The 25,465-nt window shown below is 37.7% G+C and overlaps 1 protein-coding gene across 11 annotated transcripts in view; it reads right to left on the reverse strand.

The window, feature by feature from the left end:
- Positions 1 to 25,465, reverse strand: part of MCTP2 (multiple C2 and transmembrane domain containing 2) — a 245,082-nt gene that overhangs the window by 114,266 nt on the left and 105,351 nt on the right. For 10 of the 11 annotated variants that reach the window (XM_038532734.1, XM_038532731.1, XM_038532739.1 and 7 more), the window contains 4 exons: positions 21,089 to 21,253; positions 18,694 to 18,824; positions 7,438 to 7,624; positions 5,062 to 5,155 (listed from right to left, as the gene is read on the reverse strand). In XM_038532734.1, the coding sequence (XP_038388662.1) occupies positions 5,062 to 5,155; positions 7,438 to 7,624; positions 18,694 to 18,824; positions 21,089 to 21,253 (577 nt within the window). Of the gene's footprint in view, positions 1 to 5,061; positions 5,156 to 7,437; positions 7,625 to 18,693; positions 18,825 to 21,088; positions 21,254 to 25,465 lie in introns of those variants that run through there. The other variant, XM_038532740.1, reaches the window with a different exon arrangement.

The following is a 25,465-nucleotide window of genomic DNA, read 5'->3' on the forward strand; positions in this document are numbered from 1 at the left end:
CAACTTCTTATCGTGGCATATCATTATAATGCTAGGAACATAAAGAATTAAGATAGAATTGCATAACAAAAAGCAGAAATATTGAGACCTGTGTTACATTGTTATAGTATGTACTATCATTCTACACTGAGGTGGGCTTTCAATGCTGCCCTACTTGCTCTTTTGCTGCTGTTGGCTTGATGAGGTAATGAAAACTCTGTTTCTGTATCCTCATTTTATGCCAGAATTTTTAACAGCTAGGGGCACCCCAGTAGTGGTAAATAGGGTGAGAGAATAAAGCAGAGAGAGACCAAAGAATAACCAGTCTTAACACTGTAAGATTCCCCAGGGGAAAGGATGTCAACATTTAAGAATTATTTTAAAGAATAAAGATAAGGCTTAATGGCTTAATTAGCAGGAAGGAAGTGTGAAACCTACATCTTGATTCTGAGAATATAAGAGAAGAGTCATGACTATGTGTTGAACTTGGCACGTACCTTATGCAAATGGTCGCCATGATGCCTTCAGTACTCATACACTGAAGCCATCCCTACGTGTTAAAATCCAACAGGTTTCCCACAATAGTCTATCAACTCTAACAAGGCTCTCTAGAACAATTCTCCCTATATGTGCTGAATATTTAGTAAATAGTTGGCTACTCATCACTGGTCTCTCAATAGGTAAAATAAGAATTGCTATTTGTACTGAAATACAATTCTGACCAGAAAAATATTTCAGTTCTCTAACAATTTTTCTATTTATCTATCACCTATATTATTATCTTTTATGAATTAAACCCTGTCGTTTTTTTTTTTTCCCCAGCAGTATTAATTCATGAAACTGACATATACCTCTGGGCAAAGTAGAAGATACACCCTCATTCTCTCTGAGGGTTTTCCTGTGGAGAGGGAACCTGTTGCTCACATCATTTTTCAGCTTGGTCGTGAACAAAACCTTCCTCTCTCTCGTTTAATCATTAGAAGGTGGATTACTTTCTTCTCAAAATAGCTGACTTTTAAGACTGGCAGCAGCTGAGCGGAGCATGGGGGTCTCATTAAGTATTACAAACAGCTACGCTCACCTTGAGTCTCAAGGTACAATTTATCATCTGTTTCGTGAATCAAGGCTATAGTCTGTTTTACTATAGAAGTAATAGCATCAGAATGGATAACCTATTACTTAAAAATTTTAGGTTATGCTGGACACAAGGTGTTTGTGAGACAAACTCTTTAATAAAAATATCTGACAGGCTCTTCTATTAGAATGACTGCTTATGGCTATCAACATCTAATATTGGCTGTAGAGAACATTAAAATGTCTTTCACCAATTTTAGAGGGATGGGCTGCAAGAGAAGATAGATTAATTCAGATTCTTTTAAAAAAGTCTTCTCATTTATATACAAACAAATGTCAGGCATAAAAAAATGCCAAGCTATATATAAATTCAAATGTATTAGTATTAAACTGGTTCAATCACACAATAGTGTATTTATTTATTTTTTTTAATTTTTTTAATTTTTATTTATTTATGATAGTCACACAGAGAGAGAGAGAGAGGCAGAGACACAGGCAGAGGGAGAAGCAGGCTCCATGCACTGGGAGCCCGACGTGGGATTCGATCCCAGGTCTCCAGGATCGCGCCCTGGGCCAAAGGCAGGCGCCAAACCACTGCGCCACCCAGGGATCCCACAATAGTGTATTTATAAACAAATGAATTAATTAAAAAATAATATATCCTTTTTATACATTAGAGCTTTGAAGCCTCTATCTTTTGTAAATAACTTAATATTGGTAATATAGATTTAGGTAATTAATATCTTAATACATTTTGAAAGATACACTTTTTTCTTTATTTAAGAAACATATTTTCATTTTTAATGGGAAGTTCACCTTAGTATATGTTTGTGTGTGTGTATATATATATATAACATATATAGTATATATATTATATATGTAATATGTACATATTATTCTAATGTTCTAAAATATTAGCAAAGTAATGGGGATTCACTCTCTCCAAAATTTCATTTCTTTTCATGACTACATAATCACAACATCAGTAACTGCTAATGAGGAATATCCTACTATGAGCACAGTGGCAAATATTTTCTTTTTCTAATTGTTCCTTGCTAAAACACTTGAAAATGGACAAATCACTGACAAGAAGGCTTACCAAGTACATTAATTTCTGCCATACTAAGTACCAAGTACATTCATTTCCGCCGCAGGACAAGAGGTCCCTGTACTCTGCAAACTGTAACAGTAACCTCCATAAAAGATCTCTCACTGGACCTTTGCTTTATCAGGTTCCTTGGAATCTTCAGTGAAACAAACTTAAAGTATCAATTGTTATGGTTATTGTTTTTTTTTTTTTTTTAAGAAACAAAGAATTACCAAGAAATGTAAAACAGAAATATTAAGGTTAGAAAGTTCCAAACCTTTTGTACTCTGGTTACTCAAAGTAAATAGATTTCTTTTTTATTTGCAAGGGTGAATACTTTGCTCCCTAAACAACTCATTTATAAAGTACAGAAGACTGGAAAAAGGCTGGGTATGGGGTATAAATAGTTATTTCTTTCTTAAATGTTTTTGCTACTGACAGCATGCATATACATACCTTCTGATTCCCCATCAGCCAGCATTTTTTTTTTTTTTTTTACTGCATATCAAGTGAATTGTAACAGTGATCAGTAACAGCAGCAATAGGCCGAGTCCCCACGATATGATACAATAACTAAGCTCTTGGAGGTATTAATTACACCCTTATTGCTACTTCCCTGCCACCTGAATCTTTTTTTTTTTTTTTTCATATAGAAAATTTACTTTACAACTCTCTGCATTAGGTCCACTTTGTTGCCCTAAAGCATTATCCTGGTTGAGAATAGACTGGAAGATTCACGCAGGAGCCTGTCAACCTACAAAGAACACAGACTGTGAAATTTGGTTCTAAAAATAAAGATCAATATGGTCTAAAGACACGTTTAGCTAATTATAAGGATCTTTGCTTCAATTCAGAAGAGTAGTAATTTTCTCATAAACAATACAGAGACAGTAAAACACTAGGGCATTCAATCAAACCCTACAGCATGACTGGGTTTGCAATCATTCCTCTTTGCTACTGGAATCCTCTGGTACTTACCTTCATCCACCCCAAAACTATCTACTGGAATCTTGAATATAAAGAAAATGACAATATTTCCCCCAAAAGTTATTCTTCTGAAAAGAGAGGTTTTTTTCTTGCTTTGTTTTCTGGTCTTTCCAAATATTTCCAGGTTTTTTTTGTTTTTGTTTTTGTTTTTCCCCCAGATTCCTCTCCTATTCACTTTATTTTAATAGCCAGAATACTGTTTGGAAAAGTTGACACTGGCCTGAAATACCTCAATAATTACTAGTTTTAGGGACTGTAGAGAGGGCACCTGTCCGGACGGGTAAAATAAAGGTTTTCTTAAAAGTATTTCCACATATGGATGCAGTTGTAAGCAAGATTTAAAAAAAAAAAAAAAAAAAAAAAAGCTTTAATGCATTGCAATTAGTTCCTAGAGATCCCCAAACATACAACTAGAGAGAGAATTTTTAAATATATAGCTCGAAAAAAAAAAATATATATATATATAGCTCGAAGGCATGAATGAGTTCTTGTGTTTGGGACATTTCCTGAGACATCAACAATCATAGATTCAAAAAGAACTGTATGTAAACATTCAGATGGAAATAAAAATAATTGGCTCTGGAAGACTGGTAGATAACTCTAAATGTACAGTACTGATAAAAAAAAAAAAACTCCCCATGCCAAAGGCAGATGGGAAATGGGTGAATTAAGTGTTTTCATAAACTATACAGAAGTTTTAAAAGAAAGGAAAATTTCTAAATCAATCTGAGACTGAAAACGTTTTTAACCAATTAATGAATAGAAGTAATCATCTGAGTATTTCACCAACAATCCCCCAAATTCTTTTATTCATATCAGCCAAAATACAATTTTTGGATCTTCTCCCTGGGCATTTCCTTAAGATCAACATCATCTTATTTCTTACGGTTTATACAGTAGTGATTTCTATTGGTTCATTTTTTGATGGAAGGTGATTAGAACTTTTTTTTTAAAAAAATAAGTTTATATTTTCCATCCCTTTTTTCATCTTTTTTTTTTCTTAGAAAGTGCTTAAAATTAAAATTCTCTTTTCCAAACTCTGATCTTCCTCTCAGGCTCCAAAGTTCGAAGGCTATCGTCACATAGTGTAACTTGCTGCCTAGAAGAGGGCAGACCACATTCTAAAAATAGGAGATGAAGTAAGTCTTGCAGTACCTTGGCCATGCATAAAACCTCTACACTCTTCTTTGTCTACACTGTATTCTTTGTATTTATATCAATTTGCTTGGCAAATAGCATCTGTCTCTCCATTTTTAGTAGAATGAGTTAATTTGGCAATAAGAAAAGAGTTACCCTCTGATCAGACAGTGGGATGTCTGGATTACTCTCCTCACAATCAAGCATAACTCAGCACAAAGCATGTCTGCTTTTGCCTCTGTCTACAAGGTCAAGTTAGTGAGTTAACAATAGAAATTTTGTATAAGACCATGTCAACTGCAAAGTGGTTCCATGGCCAAGACTTTGGTTATTGTTTCAGAGAAGTGCCAGCCAGATGGGCTTTCATGCTTAAATTTACAAACCACCACTTCCTCCTACACTGTGAAGAATGGAAAGCTCTAGGCAAAGAACACCACCAAGGAGTGACGGCAGGAGGTTGAACCTGCCTTTTGAGGTAGTACAGTAAAATTTTCTCAGAAAATTAATTTAACAAGTAAAGAAGTCGTGGCACTAATCATCCACAAATATATTTGAAAGCCAATGGGACTAGTACATTATCTAATCAGAGTAAAATTATTTGAAAAAATAATCTGGTGAAAAACGTTCGTAAGTGAAAAAAACTGCTTGACTACATCATTTTTTCCCTTCTATTACTCTCTTTGGAAGAGCATGATTGCTTGTATATGCTTCCACTTATTAAAAGATTTCGCTTTGCCATCAGATCATTTCAAAACAGGAAATAAATAAAAACGAAACTGAATGAAAGATGTTTATACCTGAGAAATCTGCTGCTAAGAGATCTACTGCCTTTAAAACCTTCACTTGTAAAATGCCGACGTCCTTCATATCTCTCAGGGAATTCTGTAAGCACTGAAGGGGAGAAAAGTAGATCATACATGAAAATAGCTTTCTAATATACTATTTACTGCCATAAAGTCCTACAAGAAGTACAGTCCGGATTTACCATCACTTTTTTTGGTGCAAAGCTCAGGAAAGTTCCAAAATGCATTCTATCAGTCAATGGGACAGTTAGGCTTTTGCAGAAATCAGATTAAAGTGACTGAGAATGAACTAGTTTTAAAATAAACCAATCACAAAGCACACACAATCTACATTTAACACTGCCTCCTGGTGATAGCATAGATATCCCATGGGGAAAATGTGTGTGGAGCTATATTCATTCTCTTTTTCCCCTTCTTTCTCTTCAATGAAACTTTTAAGTCACTCAAAAAGGCAACATTTTTTTGACCTCATTAGTACAAACTTTATGGATACCAGAGGACTCAATCTGGACCTTTCACAGATACTTACTACCACTGGAAAAAGAGTGAGGATGGAAATACGATGCATTTTCTGGTCCACGTTTTAGTCAGCTCATTAAATTAGAGTCTGAGCATCTAGTATCACCCTGTATTCACATTTATTTTATTTTTTAGTTTGCATGAGCCAACACTTGAATGTATCTACTGATAATTCTTAAAAATGCAGAATAATTCCCTGTGCATATACATTGAATCCTTCAGAAATGGTGCATGAGACAAGCAGATAAACTATCTCTGCATGCCTCCAGAACACATCTGCTGAAAAGATTCTGCTTTCAAACTTTAGGATATAGTATTTCCGCTATCATTGGTTAACTAAAAACCTGTGATAGGCAGGCTTTGGGGATTTATGGGAAGACAGTAAAATCCTTGTTCTTTAGGCATTTCAGGATAAAATAACAATAACTGAATAATAGTTCATGTTTAACTTCATATGTACCATTTCTAGGCACTTCTGAAAGTTGTTTTTGCTGTTTATTTTCAACTTAACAAAAAAGAAAAAAAAACTAGTTTAAGCTAATCAGGAAATATTTGAAACAAAATACTTTTATAGTTTAAATGTGGAAATGCCTTCAAGATGATCTATTCTTACAAGCTAAAAAACAAGAGGTCTGGAACTTGTGTTTTATGACAGGGCATTCTTTCCTTCTAACATGTTAGCCAGCTCTTTCGCTGAAAAAACAAAACAAAACACTTGATATTTCTATTCTGATTAGCCTTTTCAAATCTATTTTCCCGGAGTACTCCTCACATCCTGAGGCATTATTCAAAGCAGTCATTATGATCTTATCTAAAGTCACCTTATAAATATATGATACCCCTCATAAATTTGGCAAATTTTGCAATTTACCTACGGGAAAGTTTGGGGAGAAATCTTAATATTTACCATCAAATTTTTATTTGCTTAACTGCAGTCATCAGAGAGAATATTAATAAGTGGATTTTGTAGAAACTCTTTTAAAGCATACCAACTGGGCATGCATAGTCTGTGTTGACAATGTGTAGCTAAGTTTTTAACTCCTGAAGATAAAGAATTATTCAATTAATCAATACACCTCAAAGTGAAGGATTATGGAGGCACTAAAGTTTATGCTGAGAATAATATTCCCATTAAATAGGGATTCATTTTTGCTTCGTTTTCATACCGCTTTTCTAAAACATGCCTTTCATGTGTGGCCGTAAAATAAACATATTGATTTAAAAGGAGGTAGGATGAAAGCAGAATGCAAATAAAGGCACCTAGAAAGCCAGAGTACAAAAAATAAATCAAGAGCACGAAGACATTTGATTTAAAAATGTTGAGTGGACTTTTAAGCTCCTTGCAGCTACTTAGGCAAGAATCAGAAACTGCTATTATTATCCAGAGTGGTACAGAATGGCTTTCTGTGTCTGTCCAGGGCTTTGAGCTGTTTTCTAAGACATAAGCACTCTCTCACTTGATCTTGAGAGGTTCTGGAAAGGTAGCTTTAACACTGCAAACATTATGGCTAATTAAAAAAAAAAAAAGCTTTTGTGAACTTATGTTAAAATTCATATACACACACACAGACATACTAAACAATTTTGCCTCATGGATTTCAATGTTCTGCAATGACTTTCTAAAAACTAAAAATTCAAAATACCGTTCTGGGCTTTGAAAATCGCAAACTCTAATCTACTTTCACCTTCTCGCTAGTGCATTAACCTCTAGATCTGATGTCTTGTTTTATGAGACATGCCATTAAACTCTGGACAAAGATCTCTTTTCATGCAGCTTTTAAATTCAGAGACCTTGTTTCAAATCAAAAGTGGAGGTGGTGGGGGGTGATGTAACAAGGCAAAAGCACTCACATATCGCTGGGCAATCTGCTTTCTTTCGCTGGGGTCTGCCAAGGGGCACACGCAGAGATCAGAGACAGAGACTCCAGTACAGGGAGTAAGTGTGATCAACATCAGGAGAGCCCCCAGGCAGCTCTCTAGAGGCAGCTCCAAGCAGTTGGCTTGCCTGAGCGGCAGGGCCCCGATATCCACTTTACACCTGGAAAAGTTGGAGGAATCAAAGAAAAAGGATTAACTCATGGCCACTTCTGAACCTCCAAAGCACCTGATTTGTTTTTCCTCACCCCCCAAACCTCACTCCGGCTCATCATGGTTACTTGCACAGTGAAAGTTGCGGGGCTCCCTCTGGCTCTTAATTTTCACTGCCAGCCTAACACACTCCAAGATTAAGGAGAGGAGGTGGTAAAGAAACCAAAGAGAAGGCAGCACAGAGGGGACCCTGAGTGCAAAGAGAAGAGTCGGATATTTGCCCCATGAGGTCTGTAAAAAGACCATGAGCTCAAGAATTAGGGAGAAAAAAGTTCAAAATCCAAGCTCTATGGATGAGGGATCTCTATGGATTCTCTGTATTGCATCTTTTGCCAGCAAAGAGAATAAAGGGTCATGATTCAAAAAGAGGAAAAAAGAGAAGAGAAATTCAGGTGGCAAAGGGTTCATTGGAGAAACTATTTTCTTCCAGATTAATGCCAACTGGTAGGTTTTTATTTAAAGCAACGTGTTAAGGTGTTTTCCTAATAGGCGCAGTTCCACAGGGTTTCCCCAGGTGGATTGCTTTTGGACAAATGAAGCATGAAGTGCTGTTGATTGATCCCATTTCAGCAACACTGCCAGGAAAAGGCTTCACCCATCTGCTATAAATTGCATGTTTTCCGTCTCTTAACAGCCAATGTTCTGGCGTTGTTGAAAACCTCAAACACATTTATATATGGAAACAAACACCAAAAAGGAGGGCTGAGGTGCTAAGCCATTTATTTGCTTTAACACTGAAAACTCTGGGTTTGCCTGGACCACACCTGCTTTGTTTACACATAGGTGGATGGAAAAGGTAGGGTCAAGTCAAGGGAGGGAGGGCAGGAAGTGGTGGTTCCTAGCTGCAATTTGTGTGTGGATGTGCCTGTGTGTGTAATTCCCATTTTCCCCCCATACTATTGAATGAGATGAATATTCAAGACTTTATAAAGAAGCGCTGCCTCTCACAATGTGGGACAAGGATGGATTCTTACCCTAAATCTTTTTTTTTAATAATAAATTTATTTTTTATTGGTGTTCAATTTGCCAACATACAGAATAACACCCAGTGCTCATCCCGTCAAGTGCCCCCCTCAGTGCCCATCACCCATTCACCCCCACCCCCCACCCTCCTCCCCTTCCACCACCCCTACCTAGTTCGTTTCCCAGAGTTAGGAGTCTTCATGTTCTGTCTCCCTTTCTGATATTACCCTAAATCTTCAATGGACTTTGTATGCTTGCAGATAATTAAAAGTAGGTAACCTTATCCAACATTTATAAAGCAATGACAATTAGATATGAGTTCCAGTTTAATAAAATTGAAACCTTGCAATCCCTTCCCAATTAAAGAGAAAAATACCCATAATATTAAAAGTCTATACCAGTTTTTACTACCAAATTAAAAAATACATATTTTAATACTTTATATGTGCCTATAAAATTAAATACTTGTGGGTATTTATTTCCTAATTACCAAAAGTGATTTCAGTTATAAGAAGAGGTGGCAATTAGAGCTTTTGTATGTAATAAATTCATCAAGTATTTCTACCAGAGACATGTCACAAAAAAAGCTATATCTTTTTAAATAATCCTCTCTGCTTTGAATCAAAAAAAAAAATTGTGTAACAATAAAGAAGCTTTTAAAGTTTTCTACATGAAAATGGGAGTTCCTGAATATTTTTATTTCATAAGCAAGTATGGAAGTGAGGAATTTTGGTTGGAAAGAAAGAAATGTCAAGTACTTTAAGCCATTTCTACAAAAATTAGTACCCACAAATTTTTAACAAATATAGTTTAGGAATACATTGCTAAGCATTATTTTACATTGTTATGTGTACTTTCATTGAACAAAGCTCTTTCTTATGGAAAGATAAATGATCCAAATTTGTAAGAATTTTTTTTTCTGGTGGTCACTTTCATTAGTCCAAATTAGCAATAACCTATTTATGGCACAATCATCTTCTGTCATTAGTAATGACAATTTATTTTCATCCTTTGAGTTTTACCTTGCTGTTGTAGCAGTGGTTTTGTTTTTTGAACAACCAGAAGTTACTTGAAGACAAGAAACAAATAATATTTGGGAGTTAAAAATGATTCATACAATAAGTTTTTATCGGGTAATTCAAAATGAACCTTACATTAACTCTAAAAAGTCATCTAAAAAGACTGTGAGCAATATTAGCATTTTTATAATAACTGTGTAAACTTTCTCAGTGCCTGTTTCAAGGCACAACTCATCAGAATCATGTACCAGGCAAAATGCAAAGTAAAAGCTGGGTTTCTTCTCAGAAATTACACATTTCCACAAACTTTTTAGCCATTTCTCTCCCCTGTGAAACTTTTGCACCTATTCCATTTCTAAAGATTGTTTGGATGTTGAAGAAAGAACACCTGCATGAAAACAGCCTTGCCTATTTTAGATAAAAGAGCCCCAAAGACAACAGATTGGGGATCTCTGCACAAATTTAATGGATTCTACATGCTCAGCTAACTAATGAGTGGATTCAGCCAAATACTTTCACTTCCACGGTGACTTGAAACAACAAATTAAACTGATATATCGTCATCATGTCAATCATAAATGTTGATCCTTTGGCACATGGGTTATGACCCAGCCTCTGAGGGTTCCTGCCCCACTAGGAGAATTGATACCTTAAGAATTAGGGATTATTTTACAGCTACCCTTCCTACACGGTGAACAATTAGCTCCCTTCTAATGATGTTTCTTTTTGTTTGTTTTTGTTTTTTTAGTAGGCTCCACACCAAACGTGGGGCTTGAACTTACAACCCTGAGATCAATGGTCACATGCTTTACCAACAAAGCCAGCTTGGCGCCCCCTCTAAAGATGACTTTCTATAAACTTTCTACAACTGAGTTACCTTCTGCCTCTCTTCTACCCACCTGGCTTCCGCATTTACTTCCACATTCTGGAAGAAAAGGAATGAATTCCACACAAAAACCTCTCCTCTAGGCTCCCAATTTACTCTATTCCAATCTCAGTCGGCAGAGTTCCAGCTCATCCTCATGTCTGAAGGAGAACCAGAAGCTCTGGAGGTGATTCAGAGGCTGGACGAATTATATTAACTCCAAGCTAGGAAGAGGTACTGCATTATCAGCAAAAGCAGAAGAAACAAGTTTTAAAGAGGATTTGTCTCATGCAAACTGGTGCAGCTACTGTGAAAAACAGTGTGGAGGTTCCTCAAAACATTAAAAATAGAACTGCCTTATGATCCAGCAACTGCACTTCTAGGTATTTATCTAGAGAATACAAGAACACCAATTCAAAGGGATACATGCACCCCTATGTTTATAGCAGCATTATTTTCGATAGCCAAGATATGGAAGCAGCCCAAGTGTCCATTGACTGATGAATGGAAAAAGATGATGTGGTTATCTATATGCAATGGAATATTACTCAGCCATAAAGGATGAAATCTTGCCATTTGCCACGACGTTGATGGAGCTACACATTACAATGCTAAGTGAAAGAAGTCAGTCAGAGAAAGAAAAATACCATATGATTTCACTCATATGTGGAATTTAAGAAACGAAGCAAACAAGCAAAGGGAAGAAAAAGAGACAATTCAAGAAACATACTCTTAACTGTAGAGAACAAGCTGATGGTTACCAGAAGGGAGGTGAGTGGGGAGATGCGGGAAATAGGTGATGGGGATTAGGAAGGGCACTTGTGATGAGCACTGGGTGATGTATGGAAATTTTGAATTACTATATTGTACACCTATCACTAACACTGTATATTAACGAACTGGAATTAAAATAAAAACTGCAAAAAAATAAATTAAAAATATAAAGGATTTGTCTTTCAAAATTTCTGGTATCATCACCATAATACTCACCGAACCTCCTGCAAAAAGGTAAGTATTGTGTGAACAAACCATCGTTTTTTTTAGATTCAAATAAAGATAAGTACTCTACAGTCCATTAAGATATAATAGATACTATGAAAGACATTCATCAAAGACATTTTTAAGACAAAAGTTTTGAAAGGATAATTTAGGTTGTGTCTTCGTTTGTTTTCTAAAGTGTATCAGATTCTTCCCTGAGAAAATACTAAACGATTTAGTTTTAGTTGGTCTCTTAATTCTCTTTTGGTGCTACTGAAGCACCACAGAATCTGTTGTTCTTTCTCAAGGCTTTATCTGTTTAGTTACCTATTATGGACACAGTGTAGGATGAGCCCCTGAGAACTAGAAGAGATTCAGCCCAGCTTCATGGGCAAATTAAACCACCACCTACTCCTCCCTTCTTTCTCATTCCAATAAAAACTGTGGACTCACTGTCCAATTCTAAAATTTTACAAGTGATGTTACATATTTATTTCTCTTCCATTTTGAATCTTCTAAATTTCTTCCTAAACTCTACACAAATGGCAACTTTTAGAAGCATTTATGAAAGCTTAGCTTACTGGTGTATATGCAAATTTTCATTGAAAAATAAGCTCAGTTTCCAGGTATATGATCTAAATGGCTCTCATAATGAATTTTTCAATTATCACATCAATTAATAAATAAATAATAAGCACTTAAACTACTTTTTCTATGAAAGGCCATAACATAAATATTTATAGTTGATGGGGCATATGGTCTTTGTTGAAACTACTCAAGCCCCCTTGTAATATGAAAGCAACACTAGACAATGTAAACAAATGAACAAGGCTGCTATCCAATAAAACTTTATTCAAAAACAGGCAGCCATCTGGATTCGGCCCATGGACTCCAGTTTGCTGACCCCTGATCTAGAGGAATGTTAATAATTTGGCCCTGGTGAATTACATCAATGTCAGGATCTTAAAAATTTACAAGGTTGGATGCTGATAATACAAACACACTGACAAAAGCATCAGGGAAATTGACCTAAAAATAATTTTGAAAGCATAACATTTAAAAATTATTTTTTATTTATTTCAGAAAGCCCTACATCCCACGTTGGGGCTTGAACTCATGACCCCACGATCAAGAGTCACATGCTCTTCCGACTAAGCCAGCCAGGCATCCCTAAAGCCTCACTTTTAACTCACTGTAGCCCAAGGAAATCTGGCAAAATAGCCAACGATGCACTGAATAAAAACTGACAACCCATGATACTATAAAACTGTTCTTCCTTCTGTTGGGAACTATGTGGAAGGCACACACTCAGAACATCTATGTAATTAATGAGCCTTAGCAAATTAGGTTTGTTCCTGGGGCATTATCACACAAGGCAAGTGATGGTGTCTGGACATTCAGAAGGTATTCCATGCTGGCCCTTAGGTCACCAGGAAATTCTCACTCAAAATCTTGGAATAAGAGCCCCACCACTGTAACCACCTTCATATTATGGAAACAAAATAGCAGAGTCCCCCATGCATTTGTGTCTAGAGAGGAGCCACCATTGTTCCCTTGTAGAAGGATGGAATTGGGTGGCTTTGTGGCCTCATTTCTGCTCCCCTCTCTGGACTCATCTCGTGACACCATCCATCCTTCTCATTCCTTTCAAGCTTCTCATTCCTTTCAAGACTTCTCTCTCCTCTCTTGACCTTTGTCCATGTTCCATCTTCCTGAAAGTTCTTCCTCCAATCTCCTTGTCAGGCTAACCCACCCATCATTACAGACTCCAGATTAGACCTCTTCTCTTCCAGGAGGCTGCCTTCTGCCACCCCCAATCTCCTGCCTGCCTACTTGTAGCAGCCCCAAACTTTTTAGTGTCTGAGGACAGCATCCATCACTGTCACTTCCCACTGAATCCCCAGTTATCTTTGCAGGCTATCTAGCACATGACGTGATCTGTATTTGCTAAATAGAGTGAAGGAACAAACAAAGGAAGGCCAGTGGCATAAGGAAGTTCAAAGTCAAAAAATCCAAATGACAGAGGCAGTGTTTTTTCTGTTAACCAACTACATACTGTGCACTAATTCCTCCCCTACAGAAGAAAGGATGAGAATAAATATATTTACTAAGTGCCTCCCAAATTGAAAAGTCTATGGTTCTCTTCACCTGAAAAAGACAAGGACTTAATTACTAGTTTTCTTCCTCTGCCACAGGCAAATAGTAAGACTATCCTCTCCAGCCTCCAGACAATTAATATGCTGATTGAGCATTGTTTCTGACTTCCCTTCTTGTCTTTCTCCATTAATTGGGCAGCATTTTCATGTTTTAATTCAACACATAATTTTGCCAAATCAGTCACCCAAACCTGCTCAAATTTCACTTGCCATGATAGCTTTTAACCTCTTATTCATTACCATAATTCCCTGTTTTATATTACAGACTGGTCAGCTTTTAGCTTAAATGCAAGGGGCAGAAAAGAGTGCTGTAGTTTTAAAAGCTGTAAATCTCAGAGGCTAAGGAATAGGGTGAACACGAAGAAAATGGTGAATGTGTCAAGCCTGGCTGTAAAAGCAGATCGACGACATGTGGTGCAATTTGTCCAGAGAAATACTCCAGCCCCACTTCTCCACCACTTCGGAGTCACTATTAAACTGGGAAAATGTCAGAGTCACTTTCCAAGGCACTGTGTGGGGCTGAGGGTTGACTCTGAGGCAGTCAGGTTAAAATGGACTCGAACATTCTCATTTTTAACTTTGAAACTAAAGCCTAGAAATTCTATACTAGGGGCACCTGGGTGGCTCAGGGGTTGACCATCTGCCTTTGGCTCACACCGTGTTCCTGGGATCAAGTCCCACATCAGGCTCCCTTTGCCTATGTCTCTGCCTCTCTGTGTCTCTCATGAATAAATAAATAAAATCTTTTTTTTAAAATAAATTCTATAGAGATTAATCTCTATAATCAATTTGAAATGGAAAATATGCTGTAAAGAAAGCAATACAATTGTTTTGAAATGGCCCAGGTTTACAATGAGACAATCTATATTTACACTCTTGTCATTTTGTTTAAAAGTTGCAGCAGGTTCCACTTAACTTTATTTCTTAATCCCTCAAAATGTTCACTATCTCTGGACCATTGATGGACTTTAAAACCAGAGACTGGTTTTCTTGTTTTTGTGTGTGTGTGTGTGTGTGTGTGTGTGTGTGTGTTTGTTTGTTTTTTGTTGTTGTTGTTTTTTAGTAATTTTTCTGTTTCATTTTGATTTGTTTTTGCTCACAAATAAACACTGGAGTTGGTAGGCACTGTGGCCCACCAAATGTTGGATCTGTTTAAGCACCTTTATGTCACCTGCCTTGACCCCCTTGGGAGTGACTCAGTGGAAGATTGCAGGGGAACCAGGACACAAGTGGATTTCAGAAAGCTCCAGGTGACTCAGGAGAACCTGGAGGACCATGAGGCAGGCACATGTCTGAACCGTCACCAAGCTAGCAACCCACCAGTGCCAATGCCACTGCTCAATCCTTCCTTCAACAAATCTTCCTTCAAAAAATCTTCCTTCAACAAATCTTCCTTCAAAAAATCTTTTGCACCACATCCTAGAAGATTGAAAACTTCTGCAAAAAAATTTCAAAAAGTCTAGGGCTCCTAGGCAGCTCAATCAGTTCAGTGTCTGACTCTTGATTTCAGCTCAGGTCATTATCTCAGGGTCATGGGATTGAGCCCTGCACTGGACTCCACACTCAGCACAGAGTCTGCTTGAGATTCTTTCTCTCTTTATGCCCCTTCCCCTACTTGCACTCACTTTCTCTCTATAATAAAATAAAAATATAATCTTTACAAAAAGTTTGTTTTGAAAAAATATATGTATACTGAATCTTACTAGCCATATTTCTTTCTCTTGAATTGTATAATTTTAGTTGCAAATGTATGGGGATCTATTGTTGCCACACAGAAAAATCTCAAAATTAATAGTAATAATAATATCTAACATTTGAGTGTTCAGAAAAGACCTAGGTATCAGATAAACACTGTTGCTGACCGTCATGATGACCCTATAAGTTGGTCAGGACCCCACTTGCATGGATAGAAAACCCAATTTCACAAGCATATTCATTGCCCAAGGTCCCATAGCTAGCAAACTCTCTGGTTCAGCAAGCCCTGAATTTGCAACTCGAAGCTGGTGTTCCTTTTCTCATGTCAAACTGCCTGCAAACGGAAGCTTCACTGATGAGAATTTCCTCAGAGAGGCCATGTAGGGCTTTAAATTACTGGCATCAAGGTGTTAACCAAAAACAAAATATGAAACAGGTCTTAAGAGACAGTTATGACTCATTCACACTGTCAAAGAGTTGCCTCATGCAAAAAGGTATTTCCCAACCATGGGGAGATAAAATAACTGAGCCTTAAAATTACAACAAAGAAGATGAAATGAGAAGAAAATAAGTGAGAAATTTAAAGTGAGAAGGAAGAGTACATAATAAGCCTGTGATATGAATATGCCAGCAGCATCTCCTCTTTCACTCTGAGAAGCAGTATATATTTTTAGGGTAGGTTTCACCCCACCTGGAGGTTGACTGCAGGGTAATACTGTATAGCCAGCTCCCAAGAGATGCTTTTGTTATTTTTATACATCAGGAGAGGAAAAAGGAAAAGGATACCAACAAGATCCTTTAATATCCATGAAGAGGAAGGACATCATGACCTCCAGGACAGGTACATATGTAAGTTACAAACAGGAAATAGCTAAAATAAATGAATACTCCAATGACAAAACATGGAAGAAAAGGGACATCTTATTTTTTGTGGCTGTGTAGAAACTTAACACTCATCTGGAAAAGCATTTCCTATTATGTCAAGGAAACATGACAGCACAGTGATGTGTGAAATGAGAAGGGCATTATTCTTTGCACCTACTAAAATAATACATTGGCCATTCATCACTGGAAGCCCAAATCCCCATCACTCAGATAATGCTTTGGGACACAGAGTTCTCTGCACATTTGTGCATTTCCGCAACTTATTCTTGGCTCTGTGGGCTAGCACAAAGTTTCTAATCCTGCTGCCATGGGTGTGGTAGGGCACTGGTATGTCACAGTGGTGACAAGTGTCAGAGGTATGGGGAAATGTCTGAATTATCTCATTTACCCTGTGTAGGCACAAGAAGGAGAGATGAGACCAGGCTACAGTAATCAGATAGGCAGTATCTGCAGGATGACCAAGGGAAGACCTCCTGCAGGAGCCAGAGGGTGTGACATGGTCCAGTTGGCTACCCCACAGCACCAACCTGGCCCATGAGGTTGCCAATGAAGCAATGACTGCCACCTGTGGGATGAATACAGTGCTGGGGACAAGTGGGCTGCACAAAGCAATGCATCCAGGGTTATGTCATATACTGATGAGCTGAGGTCTCAACTGGTGACATGCTGTTCCCCTGGAGGGTGTCTGGATATGTATGATGGAATGTGGATGTGTTGTGTGTATATTTTTCACACACTAACTGGGAAAAGCAACGGGTATAAGGTGGATGAGATTTACTAAACATCTTGCAACATGCTAGACAGTCTGACGGAACACGGTGTCTCCATTGAGAAACACAGCAGGAATGTTCAATGTTCCATGGGTACACTCCCCACTCATCCATCTCAGGAGAGCTGCTGATGAGAGATGGAGTGATGAGAGCAAGAAGAGCTAGCACTCTGTGTGCCAGACACTGTGCTCAGTATTTTACCCAGAAAAAAACAGTGCACAAATACTGGGTTAGCTGGGTCTCACCCCATGTCTGCCTGTAAGTACCCCACAAATGGAAAAATATTAACTTCTCTGGACCTCTGCATTTCCTTGTCAGTGAAACGAAGGGGTTCTATTAAATGAGTCATTTTCAATTTTTAGCTTTTGTCAATAAGAGAATCAGTTAGATTCAGTTAGAATCCCAATAGAGAATAGAGGTAAAATTTGAGATGCTCTGGCCTCAGGACAGAAGTTTTAGCAGACCTCCAATTCTCCAAGGGTTGAGCCTCAAGCATCTCCCTGAACTCAGGGTTCCAGAGACCTTGGTATGAAAAAGATGAAGACAGCTGTTGAGAGCCCTTTAAATGCATATATCCTAGATTTAAGATTTGTGTACAAATTATATGTATATGGTATGAACAAAAGTAGTGATTTGATGGAAAGATACTGGGTCTTGGAAAGCACAGAATCCTCGCCTGGCACTTGCTGCTCTGATGTTCATGGCCAAGTCATTTGTAAGCCTCTTGCACTCTATTCCCTACTCCACAAAATAGAAATAATGCTGCTAACTTGCAGGGCTATTTGAAAGATCAGAGATGAGCTTTCCACTACTGTCTCCATGGTACTTCCCATGGGCCAGCCACAGTGCAGGCACAATTTCATTTAATAGTACTGTACAATAAGGAAGCTATAATATTCATGGTATTGCTCGTTATTTATGGGTGAGTCCCTCAATTAAGGACATTGAAAATTTTCCCATCATCTTGAGACACCTAGCTTCATATTCTTACTAAATTATATGGTATTTTGCTAAGTAGCAAAACCAAGATTATACGGAACACTGGAAATCTATACAGTTGATTACTGAACAATGCAGGGGTCAGTTGTTCTGAAGTCCTGGCACAGTCCAAAATCTGCATCTCACTTATCACTCCCCCAAAACTCTACTACTGGATAGCCCCCGTTGACCAGAGGCCTTGCTAATAATATCAACAGTTAACACATATTTTATAGGTCATCTGTATTCTCACAATAAAATTAGCTAGGGAAAAGAAAGAGTTACTTAAAAAAATGATAACGAAGAGAAAATTCATTTAAAGTACTGTACTTCTCATAAAAAAAAAAAAAATAGCGTATAGGTGAACCAGTGCTATTTCCTAAATAGCTTGAGAGGGCTCAGTATCTTTTTTTTTTCCCTATTTTTTTTTAATTTAAATTCACTTTGCCAACATATATACGCAGCATCTTTTTAAGGAGGATACCCAACACATACTATTTTCTTCTGTTTTAATCAATGGGAAATGACATTAACAGGTTAAAAGAAAAATTCTTCCCTAGATTAAGGTTCAGCTAACTTATGGCTCCCGGGGTGCGGGTGTGAGGTTTCACTCTATGCTCAAACAGATCAAGACATCCTCTCTGCCCTGCCACATGCAGAAATAAGCTCCACACACATTTCCCACTAGTTAGAAAGCAGAGCAGACTCACGTGCCCAGACGCTCCTCGTGCTTTCTGCTGTCCTTTCCCCACACTTCAATGTCCAAAATGCCCATCCTGTCAGAGAAGTAGTGAAAGTCAAACTGTTCCCGCCACTGCGGATTTGCACTCTTACACAGTGTCTAGAAAACATGCAGTTATAATATTTATTTTCTTAAAATGCCATTCATTGCTACAGCAGCTACATACATTCATTTCATTTCTAAACTGCGGGAGATGGTGATGGGATGCCTCTCCCTTAGAAAGTTAAACTTTCCGTTTTGGAACGAAAAGGGTTTGGAGGTTTCAAGGAATTGGCAAAACCGCCCTAACCCATTTAGCTCACCCACAGATTCAGTAATTTATTCAGCAAGTTAGAGAGTAACCCCACAAGAATTACCCCACAAGGAACCATAAATTATATATATATATATATATATATATATATATATATATATATATATTATAGACAGATAAAACATATCTCAGTAGACATTTACAGTGGCTCTCTTACAAAAGATACTACTAATTGGCTAATCGAATGCAAGTAAGTAACATTTTTATTAGCACATCCCATCCATTCAGTGCTGGCTTAAGAAGTATATAAATTAGCAGTCAGAGGTGTTCATTAACATCTGTCCGATGCCTTGCATGAGAAACCCATAACTTGTGCATTGCTGCCTGTTTTAAAACCTGAGTTTACTGAATCCAGTCACTTGAGCGAAAGAAAGCTAAGAAGCCCCACTGCTGCCACACTGATAACGTAACCAGCCCCGTTTGAAAACTCTGCCAAGTGTTTCTTTTTTTTTTTTTAATTTTTTTTTCTGCCAAGTGTTTCTATATTCTCCCAGTGACTGCGAACCGCTTATGTGTTTGATCCATTAAAAATGTTTTAGCTTTTGTTTCATTTACCTAGAGATTGAATTTGTAAATAAAAATGAGCAAGAATGCCAGACACTGACAATCAGGCTCTAAAAAGACTGCATCAACTATTAAATCTGAGCGTCAAACTATTCCTGCAAGGGAAAATGGGGACAACTCAGACATCGGCTGTAGCCACCATCATGTAGTATCATTTAAGCTCTTTCTCACACTGAGCTTAATATATCAGATCACAGAATTTAGAAACCATGGGGTGAAAAATATTCGACCACAAATTAAATGCGATATTCCCCAAGGGGGACTGTAGCAAATACTAGACTAATTCTGCACTTCACCTTAGTCCAAAGGGCTAAGTGTACTTAGCGATGAATAATTTTTCTATAAATCCTTAGCCTGACCCTGGCAGATGTGTTCACTCTGGGTACATTCGCTGTGAGGTAAAGCCTGAAACTACCTGATTAGAAGAATCGCCTGCCTAATTCTGCTGTAACTCGCCCAGAATTTTTCACATTTCTCCAGAATGATTCTCCGGTGTGAGCTTCAAGTCTTTACTCGTGTGGTGGAGTAAGTGATGTTTAATGTTTGATTCTGCACTGAAGAGCATGCAGCAGAGACCACCTCTTGCTCTCTAAATTATTTTCCAACTGCATCTGTCTGCATGTGTTATGTCCTCTACACTACAAGCCCAAATTACAAATATCCTTGGGTCTATTTTCAAAATCTTCCACCAATATTTGTTTTTTTTGTTTTTTTTTTTTCTATGTGGCTTTTGGCAAGTGACTTAACTTTCAAGTACCCTAGTTCCCCCAATCCATAAAACCGAGAAAATATTCCTGTCTGACTGTTATGTAAAACAAATTCATTACCATGGTTTGGAGACTATGGTTTTTGAAATAAAAACCACACCGAATTACTAAGATTAAAAATTAAGTGGAATTTGTTTCAGGAGAGTAAGATGATTGAGTTTTAAAGGCAGCTAAAAAATGCCATTACTTTTATTCAAAACAAATCTCTAACACTTCAGTTTAAAAAAAAAATCACAGCAAAAACAGCATTAAATGTCTATTTTTTGTGTTAATACTAACGAGTAAGAGGAAAGCAAAGAGTATATGATTTTGAAAATATTTTTCGTTATCTCGAATGTTTTCACCCAAATATAATATATTACATGATTTTATTTTTGTAGGACTTTGAAAATATTTAGTTATCCCTTTCCTGTAATCTATGAAACAATGTTTGCTTATTTTCAAAACGAAAATAAATCATGCATCCAAAATCTATTATTTAATAAGCCTTCTCTAGCTCCAGTTACTATATTAAAATAAATTATGCTAAGCAACCCAAAAGGTATATTAATTGACTGCAGCTATACAGCTATTTTGTTGTCTGGAATGCTCCTAATAAAGTTATGAGGGCAAAAAATAAATTTCTCCTCTTTTTATGAAATTTAGAGTGGAAAACATTTTTTTTTCAGTTCCTTTATTGTGAAAGATCTTGTTCTTCTTAAGGAATTGACAGAACTTACCTTACTTTTATACCTCTGATCTCCCAGTTTTAACTGGACAAACATCTCTGTCATGCTTCCTCCTGAGACATTCTTCCCTTCCAACAACGTTATACTTATAATCCCGTTCCAGAGTTGGTTCTTTTTCAAGGACTCTGAGAGCCGCAGGTTACGTATCAAAGAGGACTAAAACAAAGAATGAAGATGACATATAAACTTGCTGATAATTCTTGAGTGTGACTTTGGTGATCACAGGAATTCCAGCTTTCAATATGGGATTATGAATAGCACTCCCTGACTGGTGAAAGTGTTATTAGTCTTCATTGATTTTGCAAACCTGCAAGCACAGTTATATGATTTCCTCCACAAGCACTGGACTTGTAACAATATAGTGAAGGATGATTGGGAGAAACACTTGGATTTGGCACTGGCCTACTATACTCCCACCCAGATGTGCTCCTTGGTAGGAATTCCTCATCTGGGCCTTCAGTTATTTTAATAGTAGGAAGGGAAGAAAGGCATTCTGGGAAACCGAGAGAGAAGCATAAGGCATTGCTTTGCAGGGAAGCAAAATACCTCTGGGTATTTAGAAGTAATAGTTTTGAATTTATCCTTCACACTCAAATCTGTCCACACTTCCCTGTATTCCTTGGGCTACTACTAAAAAGCCCAACACCACTGTGAGAGTCACAACTCCACATACAGCCTGCAATCAGCTAGCCAGCCAAATAAGCTTTGCAGATCTGCAGGGAAGAGGAAGATGTATAAAGCATTTAACACTGTGCCTGGGATCCAGTAGAGATTCAGTAACTGTTAACTTATTTTCTTCCTTTTCTAAATTATTATACTCATGCACACTCACACACATCTTAAATAGAATATAGAAAAAAGCAAACATCCCCTATTATTAAATTATAAAGAGGACAAGCACATTTTATTTATTTTTAATTTCTATTATGTAAATTTTCAAACACACACAAAGGCAGAGAGAATGGTATATACATCTCCACATACTTATTCATCTGATTCAACATTTTGCCACTCTGATTTCATGTATCCCTTCACTATTTTTCTCCACCTGAAATATTTGAAAGCATATTTGTTTTTACATAAGCACCATGCCATGATCACACTCCACAAAAGTAACCATAATTCCCTTAATATCGTTAAATATCCAGCCCATATTCACATTTCCCTTAAGGTCTCAACCATGTCTTTTTTATGGTTAGTTTGTTTGAATGAAGATCCCCACATGATCCACATGCTGCATTTTGTTGGCAGAGTTCATTTATGTTCGCTGTTCAATACGTGAAATGGTATGATCCTAGGCTGCTTTATTTGAAGGAGAAATAAATGGACTGGAGAATGTAAATGGCATCAAGCACCATAGTAAAGCAATGAATTTCTAACACTATATATTCATTCCTGTCATCTACTCAATATATCTTTGAGATCATTTCGACACCAATTCGCTTGGACACCAGTTAGTTACAATCTATCACAACAAATGGTATGTCAGTATCATATTAATTATATACCAGCTTACCTCATCCAACACGTGTCACTCCACCACTTTTAATAAATGATGCAGCAATGCCACACCAAGTATTTAGTTGGTCATTTTATGACTTCCTTAACACACATTTAAGGAAATCTACATTTTCAAACTTCACACCTGTGCTGCCTTTCTCTTAAAATGCAGGCACATGTGCACAGGAGTTTTGGAGGTGCCGAGACAGAGCAGGGAGGGTGCATGGGATTTAAAAAAAAAAAATCCCTTTCCTCGGGACAATGTGGACAATTATTCCTTAACTTCTGTTTCCAGTTTGGTTGAGGATAGAATATATTCAATAATGAAACTTAAGGAAATCAGTAAAGTTAAGCAATTTCATGTTAATAACACAGTCTATATATAGACACATATATAAAAATGTACTCACATGTGTTTATAAATCTGTGTGAGCATATAGATCTGGATACACTGAATACATCTTATTAAGTACACTGGCTGAAAACTTCTATTTTTAAAAGGAAAATGAGATTTTGATTCATATATCCTGTTACAATTCTTTCTTTTCTTTTAATTTCTTTCTTCTTAAAGTTTGACTTGCCAACCAACCAGCTAAAGCATGACCTGTCCCATGGCCATGCTTCAAAGTTCCGACAGATATATTCCTCCCTAAACACTGCAACTATTTCAAAATCCTTTTTATAAAGAAGGGAGTAATGTCCACATGGGATCAAAGGGCATTGTACAGTCTGGCAATTGCCTAAGAAAAATGGCAGCACTTCCATGAAATATGCCCTAAAATAATTTTGTGGCTTGGTATGTCCTAATTTCAAATTGGATGTTTATCTTGGAAAGGCTTCTATCTAACTTGTCCATAAAACAGCCCCACTTAGCTCTAGGAGCTCTGTGAAAATGGAATCCAAAGCTGGTTATTAAGGGGGCCGAGAGATAGGTTCCATATGGCGGAACAGCATGGGAGGGCAAGGCTAAAGCCTCCATCAGGCTCGGCTTGGCTGGAGCTCCTGATCTATCCACGGACACTCGTTGCATTACACCATAACATCTGGATTATTGCTTGTAATGTCCCTGGGAAATATCCACTTTCCATCAAAGCCTTTATCTATCTCAGTCGGACTTTGAACATTTTAGTATTTAACGCAGTCGTGTTTGATGTGACTGACTTGCTCTTTGCTGTCCAAGATTTTTTCCCCCCTTACTAAAGGCAGAGTAGGAAAAGTGAACTATTTATTGCAGAGTTCAGATATAGACAAGCACAGAGGGCCTTTATTCTACTTCTTTTTGCCTCCATCTTTCTGCAAAAGCCGCTACAAGGTTATGTCCAAATAAAGTTTCGCCCATGAGCAACATATTCTGGGGTAGGGGAGTGATTTAAAGAAGTGTCTTAATTACTTTAACGTTTGTCTTCAGCCTTGGACAAGAGATGGGGCTTGAGAGCAGAGTTGGTGGGGAGGGACAGGTACAGTTGGGGCCATCCTGTGTGTGCTCTGATACAGAGTTGGGCTCCCCAAATCCTTTGCACTCTTCAAACAATCCCTGTCTCCTCACAATAAATCTACTCCTCTGCACTCACTCTGTTAACTCCATAGCTCAGGTTTTCATGTCTGTGCCTGAGCCTATAAGTGAAATTTGTCATCTTAATGCAGCTTGGAATGTGAAAGGAGAGAAGGAAATGACCCATCAAAGGAAAAACCCACCCCACCTGAGCTGAAACAAACACCAGGAGATAGAGCAAAGTTTCTAGGTCCTGACCCTAATTTCTCAGCCGACATAAAGGATAAAATATAGTACACCAGGGTTTTGTTATTTTTCTCCTTCCTCCCAAAGGATCAGAACCTTTCACTATTCCTATGTTGTTTCATTCATAGGCGCTTTCTTCCTCAGCCCCCAATCCACCAAATCCACACCCTTTTTCTGAACAGAAATCGTTACTCCCATCCAAGGCACACACATTAGTTATTACCAGTGAATACAAGGTGTGATATTTAACTTAGAAACATAAGTGACTTTTGAGGCACCTGGGTGGCTCCTCACCTGAGCATCTGCCTTGGGCTCAGGGCATGATCCTGGATCAAGTCCTACATCAGGCTCCCCACAGGGAGTTTGCTTCTTCCTCTGCTTATGTCTCTGCCTCTCTCTCTGTGTCTCTCATGAATAAATAAATAAATAAACTCTTAAAAAAAAAAAAAAGTCGAGGATCCCTGGGTGGCTCAGCAGTTTGGCGTCTGCCTTTGGCCCAGGGCATGGTCCTGGAGTCCCAGGATTGAGTCCCGCATTGGGCTCCCAGCGTGGAGCCTGCTTCTCCCTCTACTTGTATCTCTGTCTCTCTCTATATATATATATCATGAATAAATAAATAAAATCTTTAAAAACAAAAACAAAAACAAAACAAAACAAAAAAAGTACTGACTTTCATGGGGCACTTGGGTGATTCAGTTGATTAAGCATCCAACTCTTGGCTCAGGTCATGGTCTGGTCTTTCAGGGTTATGGGATCTAGTCCTGAGTTAGGCTCCATGCTCAGTGAGGAGTCTGTTTCCTTCTCCCTCTCTCCCTCTTCCCCTCATACGTTCTCTCTCTCTCAGATAAATAAATCCTTTAAAAAAACCATACTGACTTTCAGGAAAATGAAAAGCTTCAGCTAACAATTTACTTCTGGGTCATGACAATCCCAAGGAGAATGCAGGCAGGGTAAAAAGGGAACAAAGGTGAAGATAAGTACTGTGGAACTTTCACTCCCAACAGTAGAGAATCTTCAAGTTTGTGATCTAGGAACAGACTTTCAAAACAGTGAACGGGCTATCATTCCTAGGACATATAAAATGGATTATAGCTTGGCCAGATGCTTTATTTGAGGATTCTAGCCAAGTG

The sequence above is a fragment of the Canis lupus genome, chromosome 3 (assembly GCF_011100685.1).
Source record: "Canis lupus familiaris isolate Mischka breed German Shepherd chromosome 3, alternate assembly UU_Cfam_GSD_1.0, whole genome shotgun sequence".
Classification (NCBI taxonomy): Eukaryota; Metazoa; Chordata; class Mammalia; order Carnivora; family Canidae; genus Canis; species Canis lupus.